Source organism: Poecilia formosa, unplaced genomic scaffold (genome assembly GCF_000485575.1).
Source record: "Poecilia formosa unplaced genomic scaffold, Poecilia_formosa-5.1.2 Scaffold82, whole genome shotgun sequence".
Lineage (NCBI taxonomy): Eukaryota > Metazoa > Chordata > Actinopteri > Cyprinodontiformes > Poeciliidae > Poecilia > Poecilia formosa.
This window is the reverse complement of record NW_006800021.1, coordinates 674,059-697,413: the sequence shown is the minus strand read 5'-3', so window position 1 is coordinate 697,413 and position 23,355 is coordinate 674,059. Positions and strand designations below refer to the sequence as shown.

General features: G+C 40.8%; 1 protein-coding gene across 2 annotated transcripts in view; it reads right to left on the bottom strand.

The window, feature by feature from the left end:
- LOC103141346 (uncharacterized) overlaps nt 1-21,547 on the bottom strand; it is a 34,058-nt gene extending 12,511 nt beyond the window's left edge. The window contains exons 1-3 of one of the 2 annotated variants that reach the window (XM_007556965.2): nt 21,116-21,547; nt 5,238-6,214; nt 1,162-1,213 (exon numbers count right to left, since the gene is read on the bottom strand). In XM_007556965.2, coding sequence (XP_007557027.1) covers nt 1,162-1,213; nt 5,238-6,214; nt 21,116-21,196 — 1,110 coding nt within the window. In that variant the 5' untranslated portion in view covers nt 21,197-21,547. Of the gene's footprint in view, nt 1-1,161; nt 1,214-5,237; nt 6,215-21,115 lie in introns of those variants that run through there. The other variant, XM_007556967.2, reaches the window with a different exon arrangement.
- Nucleotides 21,548-23,355: the final 1,808 nt, after the last annotated feature.

The following is a 23,355-nucleotide window of genomic DNA, read 5'->3' as shown; positions in this document are numbered from 1 at the left end:
TTCTTGGAAAAAGTTATTAAAAACAAGTTTTTGTCTAAATTAAGGTGAATTCATGGTTCTCTTTTCCACATAATGTAACGGTAGTGCTTATGATTAAAAAAATTTATAATGATGTGATCGGTATCGGTGATCGGCCGTGATCATGGGTGATCGGAATCGGCAGGAAAAAACCTGATCGGCACATCTCTAATAAGAAAAATATTATTTTCTTATTAGCTGGTTATAATCACGTTTTCCGTTGACTGAGGAATTGAGAAGCAAAAATGAGTCAAAGTCTAATTTCCACTACAACAACACAGATAAGGATAATAAGGCCGTAAAGCAGGCTTTGCAAATGTTACCAAACAGCCTTTGTTGTAAATCTGTGACCTGGAGTGAACCTCCGCTGGTTCGGCTCAGTGGGGAGTGGGTGAGGTAGAGCCACAGAAGTAGGCGGCGTTGGCCCTCGGTAGCGAAAATATATTAAAAGAAATGTCCAGTGATCCCGGATAAACCTCCATTTCCAGAGGAATGTCTGACAAATGAATCAGACAGCAGAGACAAGAAGGCAGGTAGGGGATAAGTCTCATGCGGAGAAACAAACAGGGATGAACCAGGAGAAGCAGACGTATTTAAACAGGGACCGACATCTGATCCTTCTTATAAACAGAGTCTTTAGATAAAGAAGATCCACTTGAAAATATTACGAGAACATTTTAGCTTATAAAGAGGAATAGATTTGTCAATAGCAAATAATCTCTAAATCTTTTTTTTTTTTTTTCCTTTTTGTGAAATTCCATGCCAGACTCGTAGGCATCCTGCAAATTCTTTCACCACACGAACAGCTATGGAAAAAAGAAAAACAACAGGCGCCTTGACGTCAGAGATTTAAACAAGACAAGGTCCACCTCTCACTCCCTATGGAGTCTCTAATAATCAGCGCTTAATATGGAGCCCCTGACTCCAATTTTATGGATTTAACAGTCTGGGGTTGTTTCTTCCCCACTCTCCCCCCTCTACACACACACTGTTCAACTAAAAAGTTATTAAAACTGTTAGCTTTGTGCATCATGTATTTCCAGCACCAAATTTTCAGAAGAATAAAATGCCAAACAGAGAGGATGTTAGGGGAAAAAAAATTCCCAAACCAAAACAAAAAAAACAAAACATTTTTTTCTGTACCTCAGAGTTGCTGGATGTGCAGGAACTGGCTCTTTTTGGACACAGTTTGGGTCTGGAAAACAAACAAATAACCATAATCAGTTCAAGTACTAATTAAAGACAGATCTGTGAGAGAAAGCTTTTTTTTTTTTTTAAATGAAGCTGCTGCTGAATGAAAACCATTCTGATGTTCGCAGTTTGACCAGAAATGTAAAAATGGACACAGTCCCATGTAGCTGTGCTGAAATGGGAGCTTTCTGGCAATATAATTACCTCCATTAACTTTTAGTATAATAACTCCCGCATACCTGTGGCGATCTCACTCAGTATTTGTTCTGTTGTGGCCCTGAATAACGAAGCAAGTTGCACCGCAAAAACTTGACTTCTCACAAACGCTCTAGTCGTCTCCAACCGTTCCTGTAATGGCTGCTGCTGAGCTGTCGTTGCATTTTTTCACTGGTAGGAATTTAAAACTTTGTGATGTGTGATAACAAGCTCTAACCGGTCTCTCCATTTTAATTACCATTAAAGGAGGATCGGCATTATTCCTACATTCGCCTTGCCTTAAACCTGTTTTTTTTTTTTTACGTTACAACCACAAGCTTAAATGTGTTTACAGGGATTTTGTGTGATAGACCAACACTAAGTAGTGTATAATTGGAAAGTAGAAGGAAAACGGTATTTTTTTTTCTTGTAGTCTGTGTTTGTAATCAAACCCCTGAGTCAGTAATTTGCACATTTAGAGACTGAATTCTTCCAGTTATTCTCAGCTAAACAGAATAAGCTTCATCAAACTAGACTGACAGAGTTCATAAACATCATGATTGCCACATTTTCCCTAGACTTGAACGGACTACTCCAGTAAAGGAATACTAACATTTCACTGCAACCGACTAGGAATATGAACAGTTAATGAACTTCTGACTAATTGTTGATTAATGGTTTATTAGATTAAAATTAGTTCCAATCGATTGACTCAAAACATCCGCTTGGACCTTCATTCAGTGTTGCAGTTTCCCCGTCGTCCAGCAGAGGGCGCCTCCGCTGATCCAGAAGCCAAGTCAGTTGATACAGAAACAAAGATGGCGGCCTTAGCCCAGAACGGTGAAGAGAAATGGTCTGAACAGAGTTCACTGTTGAATGAGAAATGTGACTTAGGCGGTTCTGTTCTGAAATATAAAAACTCAACAAGCTGCTTAAGTTTCACCTTAATAGAGTTCGTTCAAAAATTACTTAATTGTCACAAAGTATATAATAATTTTCTGTTTATTTAGTCAGTGTTCAATACTGCTGACACAAAATAATATAATAATAATGTAGTGTAATAATAATTTAGCCCTTCGTGTTATGGAAAGACGGTCGGCCCTTTTGACAAGAGGAAAAACTTTTTTTTTTTTTAAATGGCCACTTATTAATTGCTAGTCTATTGATGAGATCAATCAACTTTAGATTAACTCAATAATTGATAGCTTGCATTCCTACAAACAAACTTAGGCTGAAAAATTAACTTCTGTCCAGGTTGAAGTTCAGTGACAGGTCTTAAGGCATTTTTCCGTATTTAACTTCTTCAATTTTCCCATAATCTGCCCTCCCTTTCGCCCACACAGCGTTTTTCATGCAGGCCAAAAAGTTCCATTTTGAATGTATCTAACCAGAACACATTCTCCCCTGTTTGCGTTGTCCCCCACATGGATAGTGGCAAACTTCAAACAAGACTTCTTATGGCCTTCCTTCCACATTCGCTTTCTTGTTGTCACAAAAGGGCAGATATATGGAGTGCAAGGCTAATAGTTGTCCTGCCAACTTAAACTGTGGATCTTAGCAGCTGCTCTAGATTCACCGTAGGGCCTCTCGTGTGCTGTAGTGATTAATGCTCTCCATGTCCAGCCCTGTCAGATTAGGTGGTCCGTCGTTTCTCAGGTCGCTTTCAGTTGTACCGTTCTTTTTCCACTTGGATTGAACAGAGCTCAGGGAAAGGTTCAAATTGTATTTCGTAGCCTAATCGTGCGATAAGCCTCTCCATAACTTTCACCTCAACCTGCCTGCTTGGCCTTCATGTCCACTGCTAGCCTCGAACCTCTGACGTCTTTACATAGTAGCCGGGTTTATGCTGAGATTAAATTACACATATGTGGAGTCTACCCACTAATGTGCCGGCAACTGATAGTGCTTGAATGAGCCGGGTTTTATTTAGGGGTATCAGAGTAAACTAGGTTGACTTTTCAGAAGTATTTATACTTTTTTTTTTTATGTTGAAGAACCCAGGATTCTTTCCTCCTTCTTCACAATCACGCACCACGTTGTGTTGTTCTGTCATATCAAAATGTCAATAAAATACATTGATGGTTGTTGAAAAATGTGAAAAACTTCAAAGGGAGGGAATATATTTTTGAATATTGCTCCCTCCACACACACGGCTATTGTTATTAATATTCTTAAAAGATGGAGTTTGTTGTCAGTCTTTTCTGGAGTATTTGTCTAACTTTCCTCCCCGTTTTGAGATTTATTTGGCCCAGTGAAGTATGAAATACGCGGGCATGTAGGCTCTTATTAAAAGTGAATATCACAGCTGAGTGAGTTCATTACCTGTCACCAGTAAACGGAGAGCAACCCCTGCGGATACCCTCATCCACCTCTGGCTGTTTCCTAACGATTTTCACCTTTGAAGGTGAACTCAGTGCTACTTAAAACCTGCGTGATTGTGCCTGACTAGCCTAGCTTGGTGCCAGCTGTTTCAGTGAACTCAGATAAATTAATAGGGAACATCAGGAGGGAAAAAAACAAAGCAAAACAAAAAAAAAAACAAAAAAAACAACAACAACAAAAAACAGCTACCGAGCTTTTGCATTTGGAGTTGCGTATTAAAGCGTGTTTGTGCGTCTGCGTTTGTGGTGGTGTTGTTGTTGTTGTTGCTATATACACTTTCCTTTTTATGGAACACGTGTTTCTAATTTTACAGGCCTTATAAAGTGAGAGCCTGCAGAGTTATTGTGCTTGCGAAGGGACCGATGTACCAAGCTGCTCAAATTCTTTCAGAAAGTTGAGGATTATTACAGGCACAAATGTAAACCCTTCCAGACGTTCAGACAGGGAGGGGGTAAAACAATCAGCTCGTCAGAACGGATAGTATTACGCTTGCTTAAGATTAGCGGCACTTATTTGAGGCTGGGAACAAATGTAATTTACACCTTTTTAACAGCCTGTGAATGGTACTGCTACCAAACTCACATTGGGCTCTGCCTCTCCCGGTTGTCCCCAGTCGCTCAGTTTCCCGCCCTTTGCTTTCATCTTGCCTTTCAGGTTTTGTGGTGCTGGAATTGATGCCAGGTGCTGCACCTTGAATGCCCTCTCGGTGTTTGGTGAGAAACGCCGACATCAAGGAAGACGCGCCGCCACAGCCGAAGCCAGCTAATCACCAAAGGTCACCACATCAGGCACCGAGGCGCCCAGCTGAGACAACATTACAGGGATGTGACGACGCAGGCCAGCGCTTGTGCATTTTCTGTCGAGCTGCGCAGCGGCAGGAGATGCAGGAGTTCAGATCTGGGGAGTTCACGGTTGCTAATGCTAGTGTTGCTAATCACTGACAAAAGATGCTGAAGCTAACTCAAAATCACTTTTGCCTTTGTTTTTGTGAAACCCTCCTTTACAGAAGCTGCTCTCTCACATAGAAGGGCATCGCTCCTTCTCAAAATATAATTAATTAACATAAAAATAAACATTTTGGTTTTTTAATGTTTAAGACTTATAGAGAGAAATTGAAAATCAACTAATACTGGTATTAGCAAGTCAAAAATGAATCGGAAATCGGAAGTAAAATTCTGATCAGTGTATGCATCATTTCTGTCTTTCCAAATTAATTATGTCTTTTATAAAACAGCCATTATTCATTATTTCATTATTTCACATTAAGTTAATACAGAGGCTCCAGTTGCCAATGTTTAATGAAAACTGCAAGAAATTTTTAGAAGGTGAATTTCTGCACCTTCCGGTGTCAAACTCAAATCACCGACTGTATTAAGATCAATTAACCGTTCCATTAAGCCTTTTTCTAGGCACCATTCCACTGGTTTAAATTGTTTGGTTGCTTCTGTTACCTGAAAATGATGCAGAGTACAGTCGTGAGCATCAGAGCAAAGAAAGCGGCTCCGCTCACAGCGGCAAGAAGGGAGTCCACCCTGCCGCCTGACGGGGATGTGGTTTGTTGGTCCCCTCCCGGCTCGGTCAGGTTGTGGTAGTGGAACAGAAGCGCGAATCCGCGTCCCCAGTGGGTGGTTGTGATCAGCTCCATGATGACCTCCACCATCTCTTGGCTTGAGCCAAAAACCAGCTGGCTGCTGGGAGGGCGGTTGGACCCGCAGAACCTAGAAGAAAAGGTGATGAGGTCTGAGATGTAGAGGACGTCGTGGGGGCAGGCGTCAAGGATGGACTGCTGAGTTTCAGGGCTCACAGGAGGAGTTCCTGTGGAGGGCGGTGAGCCATAGGTGGTCTCCTCCATAACCCCGCTTGGGTTCAAAGTGGGACTGAGATTTTCATTTGAGGGAGAGGCAGAGACGGAGTTGTTGACCTTGTCTGCAGGTGGCGCAGCACCAGGTAGGAGAAGGAGGGAAGAAGGGGGCAATGAAGACTGACTAGAGGACAGGTCTGCAGATCTTTTGGCAGAGTTTGAAACTTTGGCAATCTCCATTTTTGAAGACTGTTCCTGGACCACGACTTGATTAGGAATGCCTTTTCGGGAAGTCTTTAAAAGATCCCCTGTGCTCCGAGGCGCTGGTTTTGCGGCTGCCGACAAGATTCCGTCAGCAGATGAGCCAGTAGGGGTGACCTTCCCTCTTTCCTCTGCTGCTGCCTCTTCGTCTTCTTCAAAATTAGAGAAAGCAGAGTACTGAGCTTCGGAATCGTGGCTTTCAAACACGTCAAAGTCAAATATCTCCAGAACAAGCTGGTAATCAACTGGAACAACAAACTGCCAAACACAGTGAGTCCCTGAGGAGTAGTTGTAGGGGAAGCCAGGAGACAAAATGAGGCCCTGAACGTCCACCACATCCACCTTGGCACCGCAGTCGAAATACACCTGAAAAACATAATAAATACAAGTCATTCTGCTTTCTTCCAGCATTAAGAAGATCACATTTTCACTCAAGCCTGCAGTAAATCTTCCCAAAAATATATCCGTGTCAGCATCGTTGTCAGCATCATTGTTAAAAATGAGCAAAGCAAGTTTAGAGACACTGACTGTAGAAGTACTAAAGAAATTCACAGGACAATGAAACTGATAAGACAACCCAGTGTGTTGAACATTGAACAAAGTGGCAGTAACCCCTCTAGGGGTAGCTGCCACTGAGACCTGGTCTCAGTTGTCTTTTTAATCTCATTGGAGTTTCAAGAGTTAAAACGTCACTGAAAGCCTGAGCATATTCCCACAACAGCTGAGAAATTAGTTTGTTTAGTCAAAGTGGCAAGAACAGAAAATGTTTGTTCTGGTCAGCACATTTTGCACTTTCTGAGAATCTCAAGTGCAGCGCTCCAAGGAAATCTTCATGGCTCCCTTCATAGGCCCTTTTTCTGGCCGTGCACACAACAGCTGTTGGGACGCCACATGAGAAAAGAGCTTGTCCATATCCTATCCCAAGAACTTCCAGACCAGAGCCGCTAAGCAATCATGTCATTCTTGTCCTACGACTTTGGGTTTCTCAGTTCTTGCAGAGTAGATACAGGACTTTAGGTACTCAAGACACCGACATAAAGCCTATTATAACAGTCCAACCACAAGAAAAGACAGATGACATTTTCAAGAGCACTAAATAAATGCAGCATTAATCTTCGCAATTACGCATAACTGAAAAAAGCGGGTTTTAAAGATAGAATCGAGAGTCCAAAATCCTGTCAAGGTTTCCAGGCACGCATAACCGCTCAAAGGGTCAAGTTCAATTTATATTATTAATTATAAGTTTAAAAAAATAGGACTTCTACTTTGTCTTCACTTAATTTTGATTTAGTTTGATCTATTCTTAGAAATGTAGGAAATGTTTCAAAATGGCTTTCAAAGGTGTTTTAGCATTATGCTTCATTCATAAATATACATATTTGTCATCTGCGTAGCGATGAAACAAAATGTGACGGGGCATTTAAAAAAAAATACTAATTCAATTAAAAAAATTAGATAAAAAAAAAAAGAACAGGTGCAAGTACGGATCCCTGAGGTCCACCAAACGAGAGAGGAGTTTCTGAAGAGTGAGTGTCTTCTTGTGTGGCTGCAAAACTTCCGTCAATCCATTAAGACTTAAACCACTGCAATGTTACTCCTTTAATCCACGGATAAGGAATAATGCTGTGGCCTACCGCATCAAGAGCTGACGTCTCAATGTACCAAGGTGCTAGGAGTCCATGAAGTAGTAAAAGATAATTTATCACTTTTAAAAGTGTTATTTCTTCATTGACCAGACTAAAAACTGATCTACAAACTGCAAGTGCAAAAGAAAGACAACTTCCCCCGCCAAATGAAAGAAAATTTAGAAATTGGTATGAAATTAGATTACACTGACTGGATTAAGATTGTGTATTTTCAGGAAAGGATTCAGTAAAATATTCTTAAAATCAGCCACAACAGTATCATGCCCATACTGAAGACTAATAATAAACAGATAAAACATTCATTCCATTATCTGAAATACATAAATTAATGTAATTAATGTATATGTATAATGTAATAATTGGCTGCACAGTGGACCAGTTGGTAGAGCTGTTGCCTTGCAGCAAGAAGGCTCTGGGTTCGATTCCTGGCCCTGGTCTTTCTGCATGGAGTTTGCATGTTCTCCCTGTGCATGCGTGGGTTTTCTCCGGGTACTCCGGTTTCCTCCCACAGTCCAAAAACATGACTCTCCAAATTGCCCCTGGGTGTGAGTGTGTGTGTGCATGGTTGTTTGTCCTCTGTGTTGCCCTGCGACAGACTGGCAACCTATCCAGGGTGACCCCGCCTCTCGCCCGGAACGTTAGCTGGAGATAGGCACCAGCAACCCTCCCAACCCCACTGAGGGACAAGGGTGTAAAGAAAATGGATGGATGGACATAAATTAATACGTGAAATGGAACGGTGTTAAAGCCAAGTAGGAAAAGCACATACTCCCAAATCGATGTGAAACAATGTTTTTTTTTGTTGCCTTTTAAAAATTAAAACGAGACTCTTATATCTCCTATTATTGCTGCTCTACAATACAAGTACAACCAACAGTTAAATGATGTGACTTTGTATACTCGCGATCTTGAAATTCAATCTAATGGCGATCAATGACATTGATCTGATTGAATATAATTAGGCCAAAGGTAAATATACATGAAAGCCGTAGTCTTGATTTGCTCACTCACATGAACCATCTAGGAGTTGAACTATTCAACTCTGCCTGTGTAGCAAAGGCCTGTGTACTGCCTGTGTGGCTGGCTTTGGTGACCTTTGGGGGCATTCCTTCAAACCCCACTGGCTGTAATTCTTCCCAGGTGTATGGAGATTTAAAAGGGACCCTGGCCCCAAGCATAGGCAGATGTTTATTGGTCCGGGGAGTTGAAAACCAAACCTTTGTAGGGGAGCTGTGCGTTTATGAGGCTTTCTGTTCACCTCGGTTCTTAACTGTGGGAAAGCCCCAGACGAGGAGACCCCCCTCCCTTGCCAGACAGGTAACAAACTCAACACCCTGCAGCAACACTTGCGTTCGAGACAGGAAGAAAAGTAGACGAGGCTGCTCCATGTTGCTCCTAAATTGAAGCTTGGAAGGTTGTTCCCCCCACCCCCAACATACATCCCGCTAATGGGCAGATGGAGAAATAGGCTAGCTTGTTGATGAGAGTTATCGGGGAAATTAACTTTTTTGTCCTGCTCCTGCCTCATTGTTTGTGAATTATAAACTAATAATTATGCACAAAATTCCATCAGAACACAACTAGGAGCTACTCAACAAATTAACTTCATTATCTGATCGCTTGTTAGCACATTTATAAAAGCATATCTTTGGGCAAGAGTATTGTCTTAATACACTTGCATGTGTATTAAGACAATGCCAAACAGGAATATCATCAGGAATAATATTAGAGAAGTCAAAATTGTGTATCCAGAAATCTGAGTGGTGATTGCCAAACTTTTCTGAGTTCATCATATTTCAGCTAAAAAGATTTTTTTTAATGAAGTCCGACCTCGTAAAGAAATACGTGAAAACACTTCATGGCCTCCGATAGCATGTTTACAACAGTACAGTGAGAATGACATGTGTGGGCTGTTCAACAGGGTTTCAGGCTGTTTATCTCTTACAGAAAGATGAGGCAGCTTGCTGAAACACATTTAACAAAGAAAAAAAAAACTTCCACAAAACTGACAAGTTGTGAAAGTGAGTTTATTGATATAATTTCTGAACAATTTCATGAGGTGCTTTAAAAATCTAGGACGTATTTACGCTCATTGAACTGTTGCCAGTTTTGTCATCTTACAAGCACATACTTAAACGTAACCTGCTGGGATTAAGCAGTACGTAATAGCAAAGTGAAAGGAAAATGACAGATGATTTTCTACATGGCTTACAAAAACGTGGTGTGAAGCTCTGTTTTAGACCTCCAAGGTCAATACTTTCCAAATCCACCTCTCACTGCACCTGCTGCTATTGGTCTTTGAACATCCGTGGGCTATTCAAACACTGGCCGCTTTTGCTGCCTTTCAAAAACAGAGCTTTACCTTCCACTCTGCCTTAAGAGTCAAAATTATCAAATGGAAAGTCATCCCGTCAACAGCTTTTCCCACCTGAGCTGTGGATCTCTGCAGCTCCCTTGGAGTAACCAGGGACCTCTTGGCTGATTAATGTACTCCAATCCAAGCCTTTCACTTTAGGTGGACAGCAATGTCTTCATAGCTTTTCAGTCGTGCTATGCTCTCTTCATTTTCGGATGACGAAGTAAGCCAATACGTGAGATATTGATTTATAACCCGAATTTAAAACTTCTTTGTAACTTCATCTGTGATTGGCCTGCTGTGATCCTTGGTCTTTGTGATGCCGTTTGTTTAGGAGTGTTCTTCAAATGCAGTTAGATTGTCTTATCGAAAGCACACCATGCTGCAAGTTGATCCCAAAGTGTTTTATTCACAAACCTCGACCTTACAGCACAAGTATCTGCTCTGCTTCAGAGTGAGAACGCAGCTGGAGGTACAGCAAGCTGCTAGTCGAATCTTTGTGCAAAATTATTGTGTGCTGAACTACAGCCTCTGACCAACTTATGCATAATATAAGTGCAGACATTACAGGCTGCGATGCGGATCTTGGTGAAGGCATATCAGACATATTTGTTAGCTCCAACTGACTTTCCAAGAGTTGCAATGGGAAAGTGTGTGGCTGACCAGCTATGCAGCAATTTAACCAGCTTACTTCCCTTGCATATTTTGCTAATTGCATTTACAAACAGACGTACCGTTGTCGTAAACGACCCCGACGTCTCTGGCACATGAGTCGTATTAAAACTGGTAAAATGAAACGTTTGCCGACTTTGAAAAGGAAGCACGCGCATTGATGTCAAGTTAGCCGTTGCTGCTACTCCTTTGGAATGAACAGCAATGTAATTACATTAGCTCTTGGCATGCTTCGCTTGCCCTGCCAGAGCACCGGAAATTACCGTTACATGGAACGAATGCTGTTCATGCTGAAGTTAGGGAGTGTAAGCTGATTTAGGTGTTTGCAGGAGAATTGAGCAATGAGGGAAACCTCTTTGAATTATTATGGTGGAAAGGAAGGACAAAGTGCTGCTTTTTGGATTAAACCCCCCCCCCAAAACAACAAAAAACAAATGGGCAGCTTTTGTCAACCAAAATAAAATAGGAGATTGTCAACCAGACAAGAAGAGGCAGCAAATATCGCCCAGCCTAGAGTGGGTAGTGGTGAAAAGACAGCTGTGTCAGTGATGAGACCATCTTATTTCTCCCTGGCTGGGAGGTCCACTGCTCACTGGGACGTACATGGTAGACTACACATGAAAGGACTCTGAAGTGCCACAGTGGCGAGTGGAAATGGGGCATTCTTATAATGCCAAACATCCCAGTTCTGTTACATCACAGGCCATTCCACTGGCAGGCCGCTAATTATTCCAGGATGCCTTTTCTCATGGCAAAACAATGAGGCCGCAGTGCTGTTTTAGTGAGGCACTCCACAAATGGACAGGCTGGCTGGATCATATTTTAATGAAGTGATGCTAATAAGGTACAAGCTGGAGCTTTATGCAAGAACCAGCTAGTGTCCCAGTTGGGCTGGTGGTAGCAGGTGTGTCCTTGGGCAGGGGACGGTCAACTAAGGACACGACGGCCTGAAGCGTCTCATTCAGTGGAACATCTGAAAAGATGCGGTCATCTCTGAGAGCGCTGATTTGTTTTTGGAGTGTAGCTATGTTTCCGATTGAGCTGGTGTAAGAGCTGAGTGCAAGGAAAAAATATGCTTCCAATATATACAACTGAAACGACAAGTTTTCATACACCAAGTAAAAAGACACATGCCCACTTTTTTTTCTGTCTGAAGTTAACATCAGATCGAACATGTCTCTTGTTTTAGGTCAGTTAGAATCACCAAACTTATTTCTATTTTTCAATATGGAAAAATAATGTTTGTTTACTAATGCCTTTAAATCTTGCATACATTTCCTTATTATTTGGAATAATTGCTATTAAACTGCATCCATACACAAATGGGTTTGTCCTTTTGGGGTGATGTGATGTCTTCCTCCTTCCCGAGGAGCCCTTGCATTTACTGAAATGTGCTACAGACAAACTTGGTCAACTGACAGTTTTGTTGTTGTTTTTTTTACCTTTCCATCTTGTCAAACACAAAAGCTTGAGGTATATATTTTTGATAACAGCTATGACAGCAAATAGTAATCATTTTTATACGGTATATATGGACTTCTGGTTTCAACTGCAGGTCATAAAAACACCAGGACCAGCACTTTACATGTAAACAACCCTCTATCTAACAACTGAGACCATCAAGCTGCCTTGTTTGCTGCACCAAGCTTTCTTCTTCTTTTTTTTTTTTTTTTTTGCAACCACCCAGGCTGGTGACGCTGCTGTGAAAACTCTGCAACATGAGCCACCTTCTGCTGAAATACTGTTAGCATGCACGAACACACACACGCGCACACACATTCTCACACCAGCCTTCATGCACAAACACTCTCAAACTGGCTCACAAACAGGCAGGCAGGCCCCTGTAAGGGGGCAGGAATCCTCAGCAGCCCTGTTTAATAGAGAAGAGTGACACCGCCTCACAGGCTTTTGCTTCTGTAAGTGCGATCCACGCGAGAGGCTTTACAATCGTCCATGATATGTGGAAGAAGCGACCGGAAGAAACAGCATAAATGTAGCAAAAAATAAATAGAAAATAGAATTTGGAGATTCATCTTTCGGTTTGACGAGGGTCGGTGTGAAATCCTGGACGCAAATGACAAAAATAACAAATATTCCTACGCGAACCAAAATAACATCCAAGACTGAAACTAATTTTGTAAGTAAAAAAAAAAAGTGGACAAAAAAAAATGTTCTGGGAAAAAAAAAATTAAATAAGAGGAATTATGCAATTATGTGAATGTAACAAAATTATGACTGCCTCTAATTCAATTTTAGAAAAACTATTTTTTCTTGGAGTTCAACAAGCTTACAAGAATTTCTCTGGTTATTCAAAGAAACCTTGCAAGTTCTCCTAAAGACAGGCGTATGAGAGAAGTCCTTAGAGACGAGGAAAGGAAAACTCAATTCTCTCATGAAGTTTCTTTTAACCAGGACAGACACAGTCACCATTAAAAAAAAAAAAAAAACGGTTAGGTTTTTGTTTTTGATTTTTTGGCACAGCTGCATGCAGAAACTGATAGGAGAGGAGCTCCCTGAGGTCCCTCTGCACAGCTGCGGAAAGGCCCTGATGCTCTGCTCTGGGTTTTATCACACACTTTTTTCTGACTTTCTCCAGATGGGATCAGTGGAAGCGAGTCCACTTCTAGAGTCCAACTCTAGGTTTTCGAACAACGTGGAAGCTTAAATTTAGCCCTGGACCACAGTGTGGACCGGCTTTCACTGCTCTCCAGATTGCAACAGACTTATAAAAAGACCTATCTGAACCCAAAACAACAGGCTCGCTCCACATAACAGTAGTGGCCACGGAAAGATGGCCGTCACCGGACACGTGGAGGAAACCGTAAATGATTGCTGCTCCACTCGTAAAACCTGCACAGATATGTGGCCAGGCAGGCGAGAGAAGAAGCGCTCTTTTCCATGTCTGTGGTTTGAAAGCTATTAACATATTTTCTCAAAAAAAAAAAAAAAAACTAGCTGCTGCAGCTGTGGTCGTTGTTAAGGGAGTCTGTGGAACTCTGTGGTGAATCCTGACCTCCTCTCCGCAGTGGTAAAAAAAAAAAAAAACGTTTTAAGAAATAATTCAAAATTTTGTTTGATATCCAATGAATGTCTTTAACTATAATTACAGGTTTGCACAGCGCAGTAGGAGAGCCTGGCTTGGCTAAATTGCCAAAAGTAATAGTCTGAAACATTTTTTTAAAAGCTAAAAAAAAAAAAAAAGTAGAAAATGACTTTTTTGAGCTTTACATCGTGTTACAATGTTATCCACTCATCAAAAACACACCTGGAGTGTTGCTTTGATTCTTTCATGCATGTTTGAGAAATACCTTTATCTCCAGCTGCACGAAACGCTTGGTGGGACCGAGAGCTGCCTTCAAGGATGAAGCTCCTCTTCAAACCTGCAGTTTCCAAACTTCAGAGCTTGTGCCTCACTGAGCAGCCCCCACCCATGACTCCCCCATTCAGCTCCTTCAGACTAGCCAGCAGCAATTAGCAAAACATCTGGTGGAACTGCACATCTGCTGAGCTCATTGAATAAAAGTCCATATGTCCTTCCAGAAGAATTCAGACCCACGCAACATTTTTGCTTCCGTCACATCAGAACCACAAATTTTAATCTGTTATGTTGGAATTTGTCATATAGATAAACTAGCAAAAGTACAGTGAGGTGGAAGTAAAATGACACATTGATTCCTTCTGTTCTAAATAGATACTGAGTTGATGCACTTCATTATCAATACAAATCGTTTGGGAACCGTTCAGAACAATACGCATTGGAAGTACCGCCTTCTCTGTGCGCCTGCTGGTGTTTGCGGAAATAGACAGATAAGTTGGCCAGTTATCTACTGAATTCCTGTTCGCTCTGACCCAGCTGGCCGTATTTATCTAAACCACTGAGTCACAGCTTACTTTTCACATATTTCTCCCCTCTTAAAGTGGCAATTAGAAAAGCATTCATACAGAATGATTATACCTCCACACCTGTCTGCATTTATTAAACAACGGACCGCCGAAGCTAATTTGTTCCACTGAAATTTTTTCCATAGTATGCAACTGATGTTCTCTTAAAACTTTTGACACCTGTTGTAATTAAACTAATAAACACAGACAGACTCCACTTACACATATGGAAACCTTTTATATTTCTTTAAGGTTTTTTTCTGGTTCTAGTGGGTTTTACTTAGTAGTGCAACGACAGGAAAGACATGAGGCGAAGGCCAACAGGTCAGGAACTGAACCTGTGACGGCCACATCAAGGACTAAGGCCTCCATGTGTGGATTACATGCTTTACGACTGTGCCACTGCCCCGCCCAGTTCAATTCAGCAACTTCTGAAGGCGGTTGGTTTTACTGGATTTTAGATGTGGTCGTAATGTAACAAAACATCACAGAAGACAATTACCCTGGCAGCGGATACCAGAAAGGTTTAATAGCACACCGTGGACCAACGCATGTGTGTCTGTGGATTTTTTCAGTGGAACATAACTTGAAATTATTTGTAAAAAAATTGACTAATTGTTGATTTTTCAAAGAGCATATCACAAATATTCAACGTTGAAATACCTAGATGCAATTCTACTTGAGAAGTTATTGGTTAATCTTTCTTTGGCTGTAACCCCAAGAGCAGAGACAGGGAAGAAGTACAGCATCAAGCACCAAGATGGTTTCCACTGTGCATATTAAGGTGCGTTTGGTGTTTGAACTGTTTAAAGTGTTCTTAGAATGCATTGCATGCGTTTGCAGATTTCAACTATTCGCTGGTGGCTGTGGTACCTAACCCACTGTGTGCCAGGACCGGGGGTTCACTGTACATAACCCAGAGTTTATTCATTCATCTTATTAAGGAAAGAAAATAAAATAAATTGCCAAGTAACCAAGCCATCTGGGACCATTCATTAACTAAGGGTTGATATGTTACCACAGAAAAGGTATGCTACTCATACTTAGCGTTATGTAACAGATTTAAATGTTCTGGCTGCAGGGCTCCTCTCTCAAAAGTTGGGGCTTTTGCACAATCTTCTGCTCATTTGAAACCCTCCGATCACTTAGCTGGTGACCGGAAGCGGTTCATTTTCAGCTCAGCTGCTCTAATCAGGCCCTGGCAGATACCAGTTATTTATGCTTTCGCTGATAATACAGGCTGCAGCAACACATCCTGTGAACAGCCCACGCATATCCTTGCCGCACAAGTCTTTTCAGGGTAAGCTAGGAAGGCAGCCTGTAATTTGTAAGATTGGGACAACAAACTTAATCCACCACTCATAATAGCCCCACCTGGCTGAACACGCCTAAAGGGAGAACACAGGCAGCCGCAACCCCTTTTCCCTATCTATTACTGGCATCAGTGATGAAAAAGTAAAGCCACGACAAAGGAAATGATAGAATTGCTCATACATGATGACCACCCAGCTTTTAACAGTGGAGAAAACAGGTTGGAGGAGGCTGATGCACCAACACACAGTGCAGGTGATAAATGTCAGAGGTGTTGTGAATGGAAATTATTCATCAGATTTTTGAGCCACACAGAAGTTACAAAAGACTAGTTCAAATAGGAGAAAACAAACAGTGGCCTCTGGGGGATTTTCTGTAATCAGCAGAGATATTCTTCTGACCCGATCCCAGGTGTTGGGACTGATGAGAACTTTTTTTGAGAGATTGAAATTAAGAGTCCTTGAAGAAGCTCAACTCACATCCACTGCTGGTCTTGCATCCATGATCAAGCAATTCAGCTAAGTTTTGCACGGAGAATTAAAAAAAGAAAAAAGAAAAAATTGATGTAACAAATCAGGGATTTTCTCTTTCAATTTGATATTTTCTGCTTCCAAAGTTTGCGATGATGTTCAGTACAAAAGAGAGACTGCCAGCTGCGCCCACACATATCCATTTCTCCATTTCTTTAGTTTTTTTCAACAAAAGATTTTTTTTTTAATTTTACTCTGCTTTAATGTTCAAAGTAAAGTTCTAAGTTTATTCATCACAAGAACAACTCTCCCCGTCTCTTTTGTCTGCCAGCGATTTACTGGAAGGACGTGTGTCGAATCATCAGTGAATCACGTTGACACAAGCTACCTTAGCCTAGCTTAGTTAGCAAGATGGTAGAAACTACTATTAAAGACTGTAGCTGTATGTTTTGAGCAGTATTTGGAAAAAAATGATACAGGCATGTGCATTTTAGGTGACTTTATCTAAACAATAAAGTTGCTGCTTAACATAGTTTAGCCTTGTTTGAGCAAACATGTCAAAAGTCCCAGTCAGGAGACCTCGGCATCCAAGCTGTTTTTAGAAACATTTGAGAAAGAATGGGCTCCGTAAATTCCAGAACGGTACCTGTGCAATAGGTCCAGTTTTGAACTCGCTAATAAATATCTCCCCGTGACCCATTAGTGGTAATATAATAAAGTGGAAGCGATTAGGAACAACAGAAACTCAGCCATGAAGTGACAGGCCAAGTAAAATCAAAGATAATGAGGTGCAGGGAGCGCCGAGCCCACCAACTTTCTGCAGAGTCAACAGCCACGGACCTACAAACTTCATGTGGCACTCATCAGCAAATGCAAAGAGTTGGATGCAGTGGTGTGTAAAGCGCTCTGATACTGGACTCCAGAGTGGTGTAGCTCTACTCACAAATGTAAAGTTTTGTGCAGAGGGTGTTTTGGTGCGGGGCTGCTTTTTCAGGAGTCCCTCAGTTCCAGTGAAAAAAAGTCTTGCTGCTTCAGCCCATTAAGATATTTTGGACGACTCCACACTCCCAAGTTGGTGGGAACAGTTTGGATTTCATCTCTCCCTTTTCCAAGCAGAGTCCAGGAAGAGAAGGATGGGCGAGGCCATTTCAGAGACCTGATAGCACACTTTTGGGATGAATTAAAGTAGAGGAGAGTGAGCCAAGTCTTCTCATCCAATACAAATGTCTGACCTCACAAATGCGCTTCTTGAAAAACAATTAAAAATTCCCTGTAAACAGATTCCTAGAGCTTCTGGGAAGCTGTTGAAGCTGTCAAAGGGGTCTAACATAAAACAAAAACAAAACAATAGATTAGCGGTGGGCATTTATCGTATCGTTTATCAACTATTGCGATAAATTTCTTACCATGATAATAATTTTGATAAGATTGGTAATTGGACAAATTCCAACAAATTCCAATTAACAATGTTTAAAAATCTGTCCACATTGTTGGGACTGTTAGTTTTACCATTTTCTCCAATCTTGGTTCAATGAAAGAATCAATAAATTCAATGAATTTTTTCACTTCGTTTTGTGGCTGGTGTCCTAAAGACGTGAATTACAAACGGATGTTTTTCCAAGAAAAGTATCTGTTTGTGGGATATGACTGCTGTGTCATACAGTCAGAGCCATACAGTTCCCTAAAAATAAAACAAAGTTCTTATCATCACTTTAATTATCATTACAGCACCACAAAATATCATGATAAAACTTGAAGGCCCCCCGCCCCATTTCTATAGATTATGAATCATGATGTCACTTAATTTCTTCATCAAAGATCTGACTGGGACTATTTATCACCATATGTATATTTTTAAATGGCTCTGCACTGGTGACAAAAAAAATCCATAGTCCTTACGTTCTAGCTGGATTTTATTTGTGCCCATCTCTAGAACTAAAAACCCCACAAATATACATAATAATGCGAGTCTGTAGGTCCTGTCCAAACTCAAGACTACACATAAAAGCCAGGTCTGACTGTTAAGTGTTCATCTAATCCAACAAGTTAAATCATCAGCGGTCATCTTTCACAAAAACACTTGCTGCAATAACACTGCCCACTTTCTCTGTCCTTTCGACAGAACTTCAAGCTGTATTTGTCGGGGTGGGCCCCTTTTTGTCCTGTTCCCACTTCAGTCTACTGACACTCGATGACATGTTTAGCTGTTGATGGGCTGTGTGGACATGTTGTCTTATAATTCAACAGAAGAATAAGTGAATCCACTGTTCACTTGTCCCACAACTCACTTCAATTAGTAATGAATGCCCGCCTCATTCCATCTCAAATAAACCTTCCGAAACACAAAGCGGAGCACTAAAACAAAGATCAAATTCACTCTCCTGCCACCAAAGAGCTGAATTGTGGACCGACTGCCTCTGTTGCTCTCAAGGGGATAGAATAAATTCCAAGCTTATTTATGCTGTTCCAAAAATCAACTTAATACAAAAGGGGAACAGAGGACAAAGCCATCATTTACCATGCCCCCTCAGGCAGATAATTGCAAAGATAGTGTGCACCCTATGCGCACGGGAACTAAAGCGGTAGATGCAAACAATTTGATACATCGACGGTTTATTGCAGGCCAGTTCTAAGAACTCTGCTGCAGAGCCGACCAGCTCCATAAGCGGAAGAGGATGATTCCTGACAGATGGAAGCCACGGGTCTTCCTTCGCTCCTGATGACCTCAAAATATGTGTGTCAAAGGTAAAGCTCCTTAAATTTAGACATCAGTCACAGGATTCAGTCATCTATAAAGAAAAAGAGTCAGCTGAGGAAGTTCAAAAAGCACTTTTAAAGGCTGCACTTCAATCGGTGTTTACACGTACGTAGGGATTACGCTTGAAGAACAAAAAGAGTGAAAAAAGAAAAAAAAAGTATTCATACTTTTGACGCATGTCACTTGCACAAACACCAGTGAGGTTTCCCCCCCCAGAAAACCTACTTAGCCCAACCAATGGCAGGGCACTAGGGCAGTCTTCCAGCAGCTCACCGTGTTTCTGAGTTAAGAAATGGTTTGAGTTGAAAGGAAATTTTTAAATTTGAACAGGCTGTTGTGTTATTGGAAGACAGTATAAGCAACACCTATACACCAATAAAGTCTTTTAAAAAAAGGCAAACGCTGGAAAAAAAAACTAAAATTAAACAAACAACATTCGGCCTGGCGGGGGTGCAAGTAAAGCATGGTGGCCCTCCAGACTTATTATACACTGGAGAAAACCCTGTTCGGTATCTCATCAGGGTTTTTATGAGTAAGACCAACACAAGGCATAATTAGGAGTGTTCCAATACAACTTTTTCACTTTCAATACGATACCCATTTTGCAGCTTTGCATATTGGCCGATACTGATATTAAAGGCACGAATCAAACATACTTTTATTACTTTTATTGTAGTGTGGAATGCTAAAAAAGGCTAGATCAAGCAATATTACTCAGAGAACAACAGTCATCAACAATAAGTATGAGAAAGTATGAGAACAACTGACCCATTTATTGTTGAACAGTGGGTCAGCGTGTGGGATACAAACATCTCTGGGTAGAAATGATGGGGCGGACTAAATATTGGAGAGGATTGCTGTGCCTAAATCAGAGATTTTAGATGCAGACCAATATAATATGATTATCTCTCCAACATCAATATCGGATTGGGACACCGCAATGTATTATTGTGAAGAAAGAGGAAACTTACACCGATTTTTTTTTTTTTTTTCGCCATTTAAAATCTGAAAAGTGAGGTTTGTTTTGGGACATTCTTACTCTGCTACCCTTAAATTAAACCCAGTGCAACCCTGCTGTCATCCGAATTCACTTATCTTAGAAATCTACTCATCATTTTCCTTCCACTTTGCAACTGCAGTAATTTGCATCAGTCTACCACATAAAATGCATTTAAGTTTGCTTTTGTTGCACCTCGACACTTTTTACCGGGGTACCGGGATTTCACTGCACTCACACCCCAATCAGCCAGACCTGAATAGAAGAGCCTTGACAGAATCCAAACAAAATATGTTCAACAAAATTCGACAGTCTGCGCTTGCCTGTATACACATTATATAATGTCAGGGGCAAAGCGTGGGATTATATACTGAGTGAAAACATAAAACATGAGGTGAACATACTCTCAATGTGGTTCTCATTTCAGTAGTTTGGACTCTGCATGCCATTCTCCAACCCTGAGCTGTGCAGAAACACCAAAACACGCCTGTGCCATCAAAACAAGCCCTGAAAGCCGAGCTGCATGCAATGAGCAATGTTGAAGTTCAGCTTAGAAATAATTTTTAAAAATTAAATTAATTAAATAAAACAGATAAAGACTGGATGGATGGTGAAGTAGGGCAGATCTGCTCGAATCGAGATGAGTAAACAAGTCGTGACGGCGGATTCTTTTTTTAAAACTGTCAAACAGGCACACGCGAGTTCCTGCTCAACAATCAACAAAAGTCAGGAGGCAACACGAGGTTATCTGCGTCGTCGACACAAAGTAACGCAGGCTAAATTATTTTAACACACACAAACACAAAAACACTTTGAAATGTCAAATTTCACAATGCGTTAGCTTGTTTCCAGCAGTTCGCATGTGGTTAGTTAAAGCAGTGCGTTTATAACGAACACGCAGATGACGCAATAGGTTCATCATGTATCATATTTATCCCGAAATGAAACACAGTTTGTCTTTTTTAAGAAAAATTACTTTAAGTTCTCACAGAGTCAAAAACAACATCGCAAAACTTTGAAGTAAACAGCTGATTAAGTTACTCAGATGAAGCTCGTGGTTTGAGTGTATCCAGGAGAAAGACACGCTGGAGTAAGGTGGTGAATGACTTCTTTTTTCCCCCCTTTCCTTCTTCTTCTAATTTTGTTTTAAATGCAGCAAACAAATGCTAACTTACTTTCTGTGCGAAACATCCCGCAACGAAGAGCAGACATGCTGTCAGTGAAGCTGGCGCTCCGGGCGACGTAACACAAGTCATTTTCCTCTGACTCTTGGCTGTTTCTCTAACGCGACGCAGCAGCGGCCAGCGTCCCGCTCCTCTCTGCTTCCCTCTCGATCACCTGAAGTGTCGGGGACGCGCTTCCATCGCTCATGGACCAACCGGAGACCCCCGGAGCTCCCTGCCTCTCCACACACTTCTACTGTCAAATAATACGCCTCCGCCCCCTCCTCGCCTGTCTGCTTACGTTACTAAATTATTGCTGTTGTTATTCCCGAAGGCTCATTCAGAGTATTAATTAGCTAATTTATGCTAAAGGCAAACGAGTGGGCACACGGTTAAAGATTTGAGTGTAATCTGTCTCTTATGCGAAGGCTTTGCATTAACTGATATCTCATACAATAACTAAAGTCTCCCACACACATGCTTCAACTCAGGGGCGCCCCTAAAGGTGTTTAAAGAGGTTACAAGGATGATGTCCGGTAGCAGTCAGTGTTGGAACAACACTGAAGAGGCCTCTGACTGAAGTCTGTCATGACACCCTATCAGCTCATTATCTGGGCAGGATATTCCTCGATAACATGTCCTAGATGACACCGTCAGTTGTCGGCCAGCACTGCTAATCTGCCTCATTTGTTTTTGTCACTTCTCTTTAAATCTCTGTCTGGCCGTATGCACACACCTTTTCCAAAGTCGCTTAGGGGACGTCAAGGCAGATGTCAACTTCAACCGTGAGTGTCCGATGTTGAGCTGTTTTGAGTTCAGAGATCAAATCTTTTCTTAACTATTGAATAAAGTCAACGAAAAGGCAGATTGTGATCAATTCAAAGCTAAAATTCAGCTGGACTGACTGTGAGTAGTTTTTCTTTTCTTTTATTTTAATTTTTCACCCAAATTAGTGTTTGGCTCTCCAGCAGTTACCTTTTTTTTCTTTCTTTTTAAACAGCATCAAGACTGAGATCATGATCACAGCTCTACCTATTTATATTTATATCTCTCTGTGTGTGCTTTCTGATTCTTCTCAGAGTTTCAACTCTCATGTAAAATCTCTGTCTCGTTCCTGTTTCTTTCACTTAGAAAGCATTTCTAAGCTGCGACTTATGGTCTCTTCCGCTGATCTGGAAACAATTATTTGCATGCATTTGTGTCATTGCGGTGGGATTATTGCAATAAAATTAATGGGGAGGAATGGGTGAGTGGGGAGGGGTGCAAATGCAATCTAGACTCCTTTAAGACCACTGAAATAAGCTTTTAATTTGCCACTGAATTGTGAGGTTAGAAACCAGTCTCATAGATGCTAGCTTCTTCAGCATCGTCAGCCACCAGCAATGTAGAGCAATATGTTCTTGTGGCGCTTACAACACAACGCATTCAATACCAATATACACTTCAACTGCGGTACAACTGGCACAGAGCCATGTCAGCCATATTCAAAAAAATTAGATAAAAAAATTCACCAATAAGAAAAAAAAAATATTTGTGGGAAAAAGCTGTTTGTGAGAGAAGGAAAAAAATTACTAGGTCTAATTGTAAAAGATATGATTTATTTCGTCCAGAAAAAAATAAACCCTATCTAATCATTAGATCAGAAAGATAAAAATCTACTCGACATCATGTGTACTTGACGTGAATTAGTTGCAAGGCATCATCTTGTCAATTACTCTCATCAAATTTTTTTATCACTAAAAAAAAAAAAAAAATTCCCAAATAAGAAAAAAAAATATTTGTGGGAAAAAGCTGTTTGTGAGAGAAGGAAAAAAATTACTAGGTCTAATTGTAAAAGATATGATTTATTTCGTCCAGAAAAAAATAAACCCTATCTAATCATTAGATCAGAAAGATAAAAATCTACTCGACATCATGTGTACTTGACGTGAATTAGTTGCAAGGCATCATCTTGTCAATTACTCTCATCAAATTTTTTTATCCCCAAAAAAAAAAAAAAAATTCCCAAATAAGAAAAAAAAATATTTGTGGGAAAAAGCTGTTTGTGAGAGAAGGAAAAAAATTACTAGGTCTAATTGTAAAAGATATGATTTATTTCGTCCAGAAAAAAATAAACCCTATCTAATCATTAGATCAGAAAGATAAAAATCTACTCGACATCATGTGTAGTTGACGTGAATTAGTTGCAAGGCATCATCTTGTCAATTACTCTCATCAAATTTTTTTATCCCCAAAAAAAAAAAAAAAAAAAA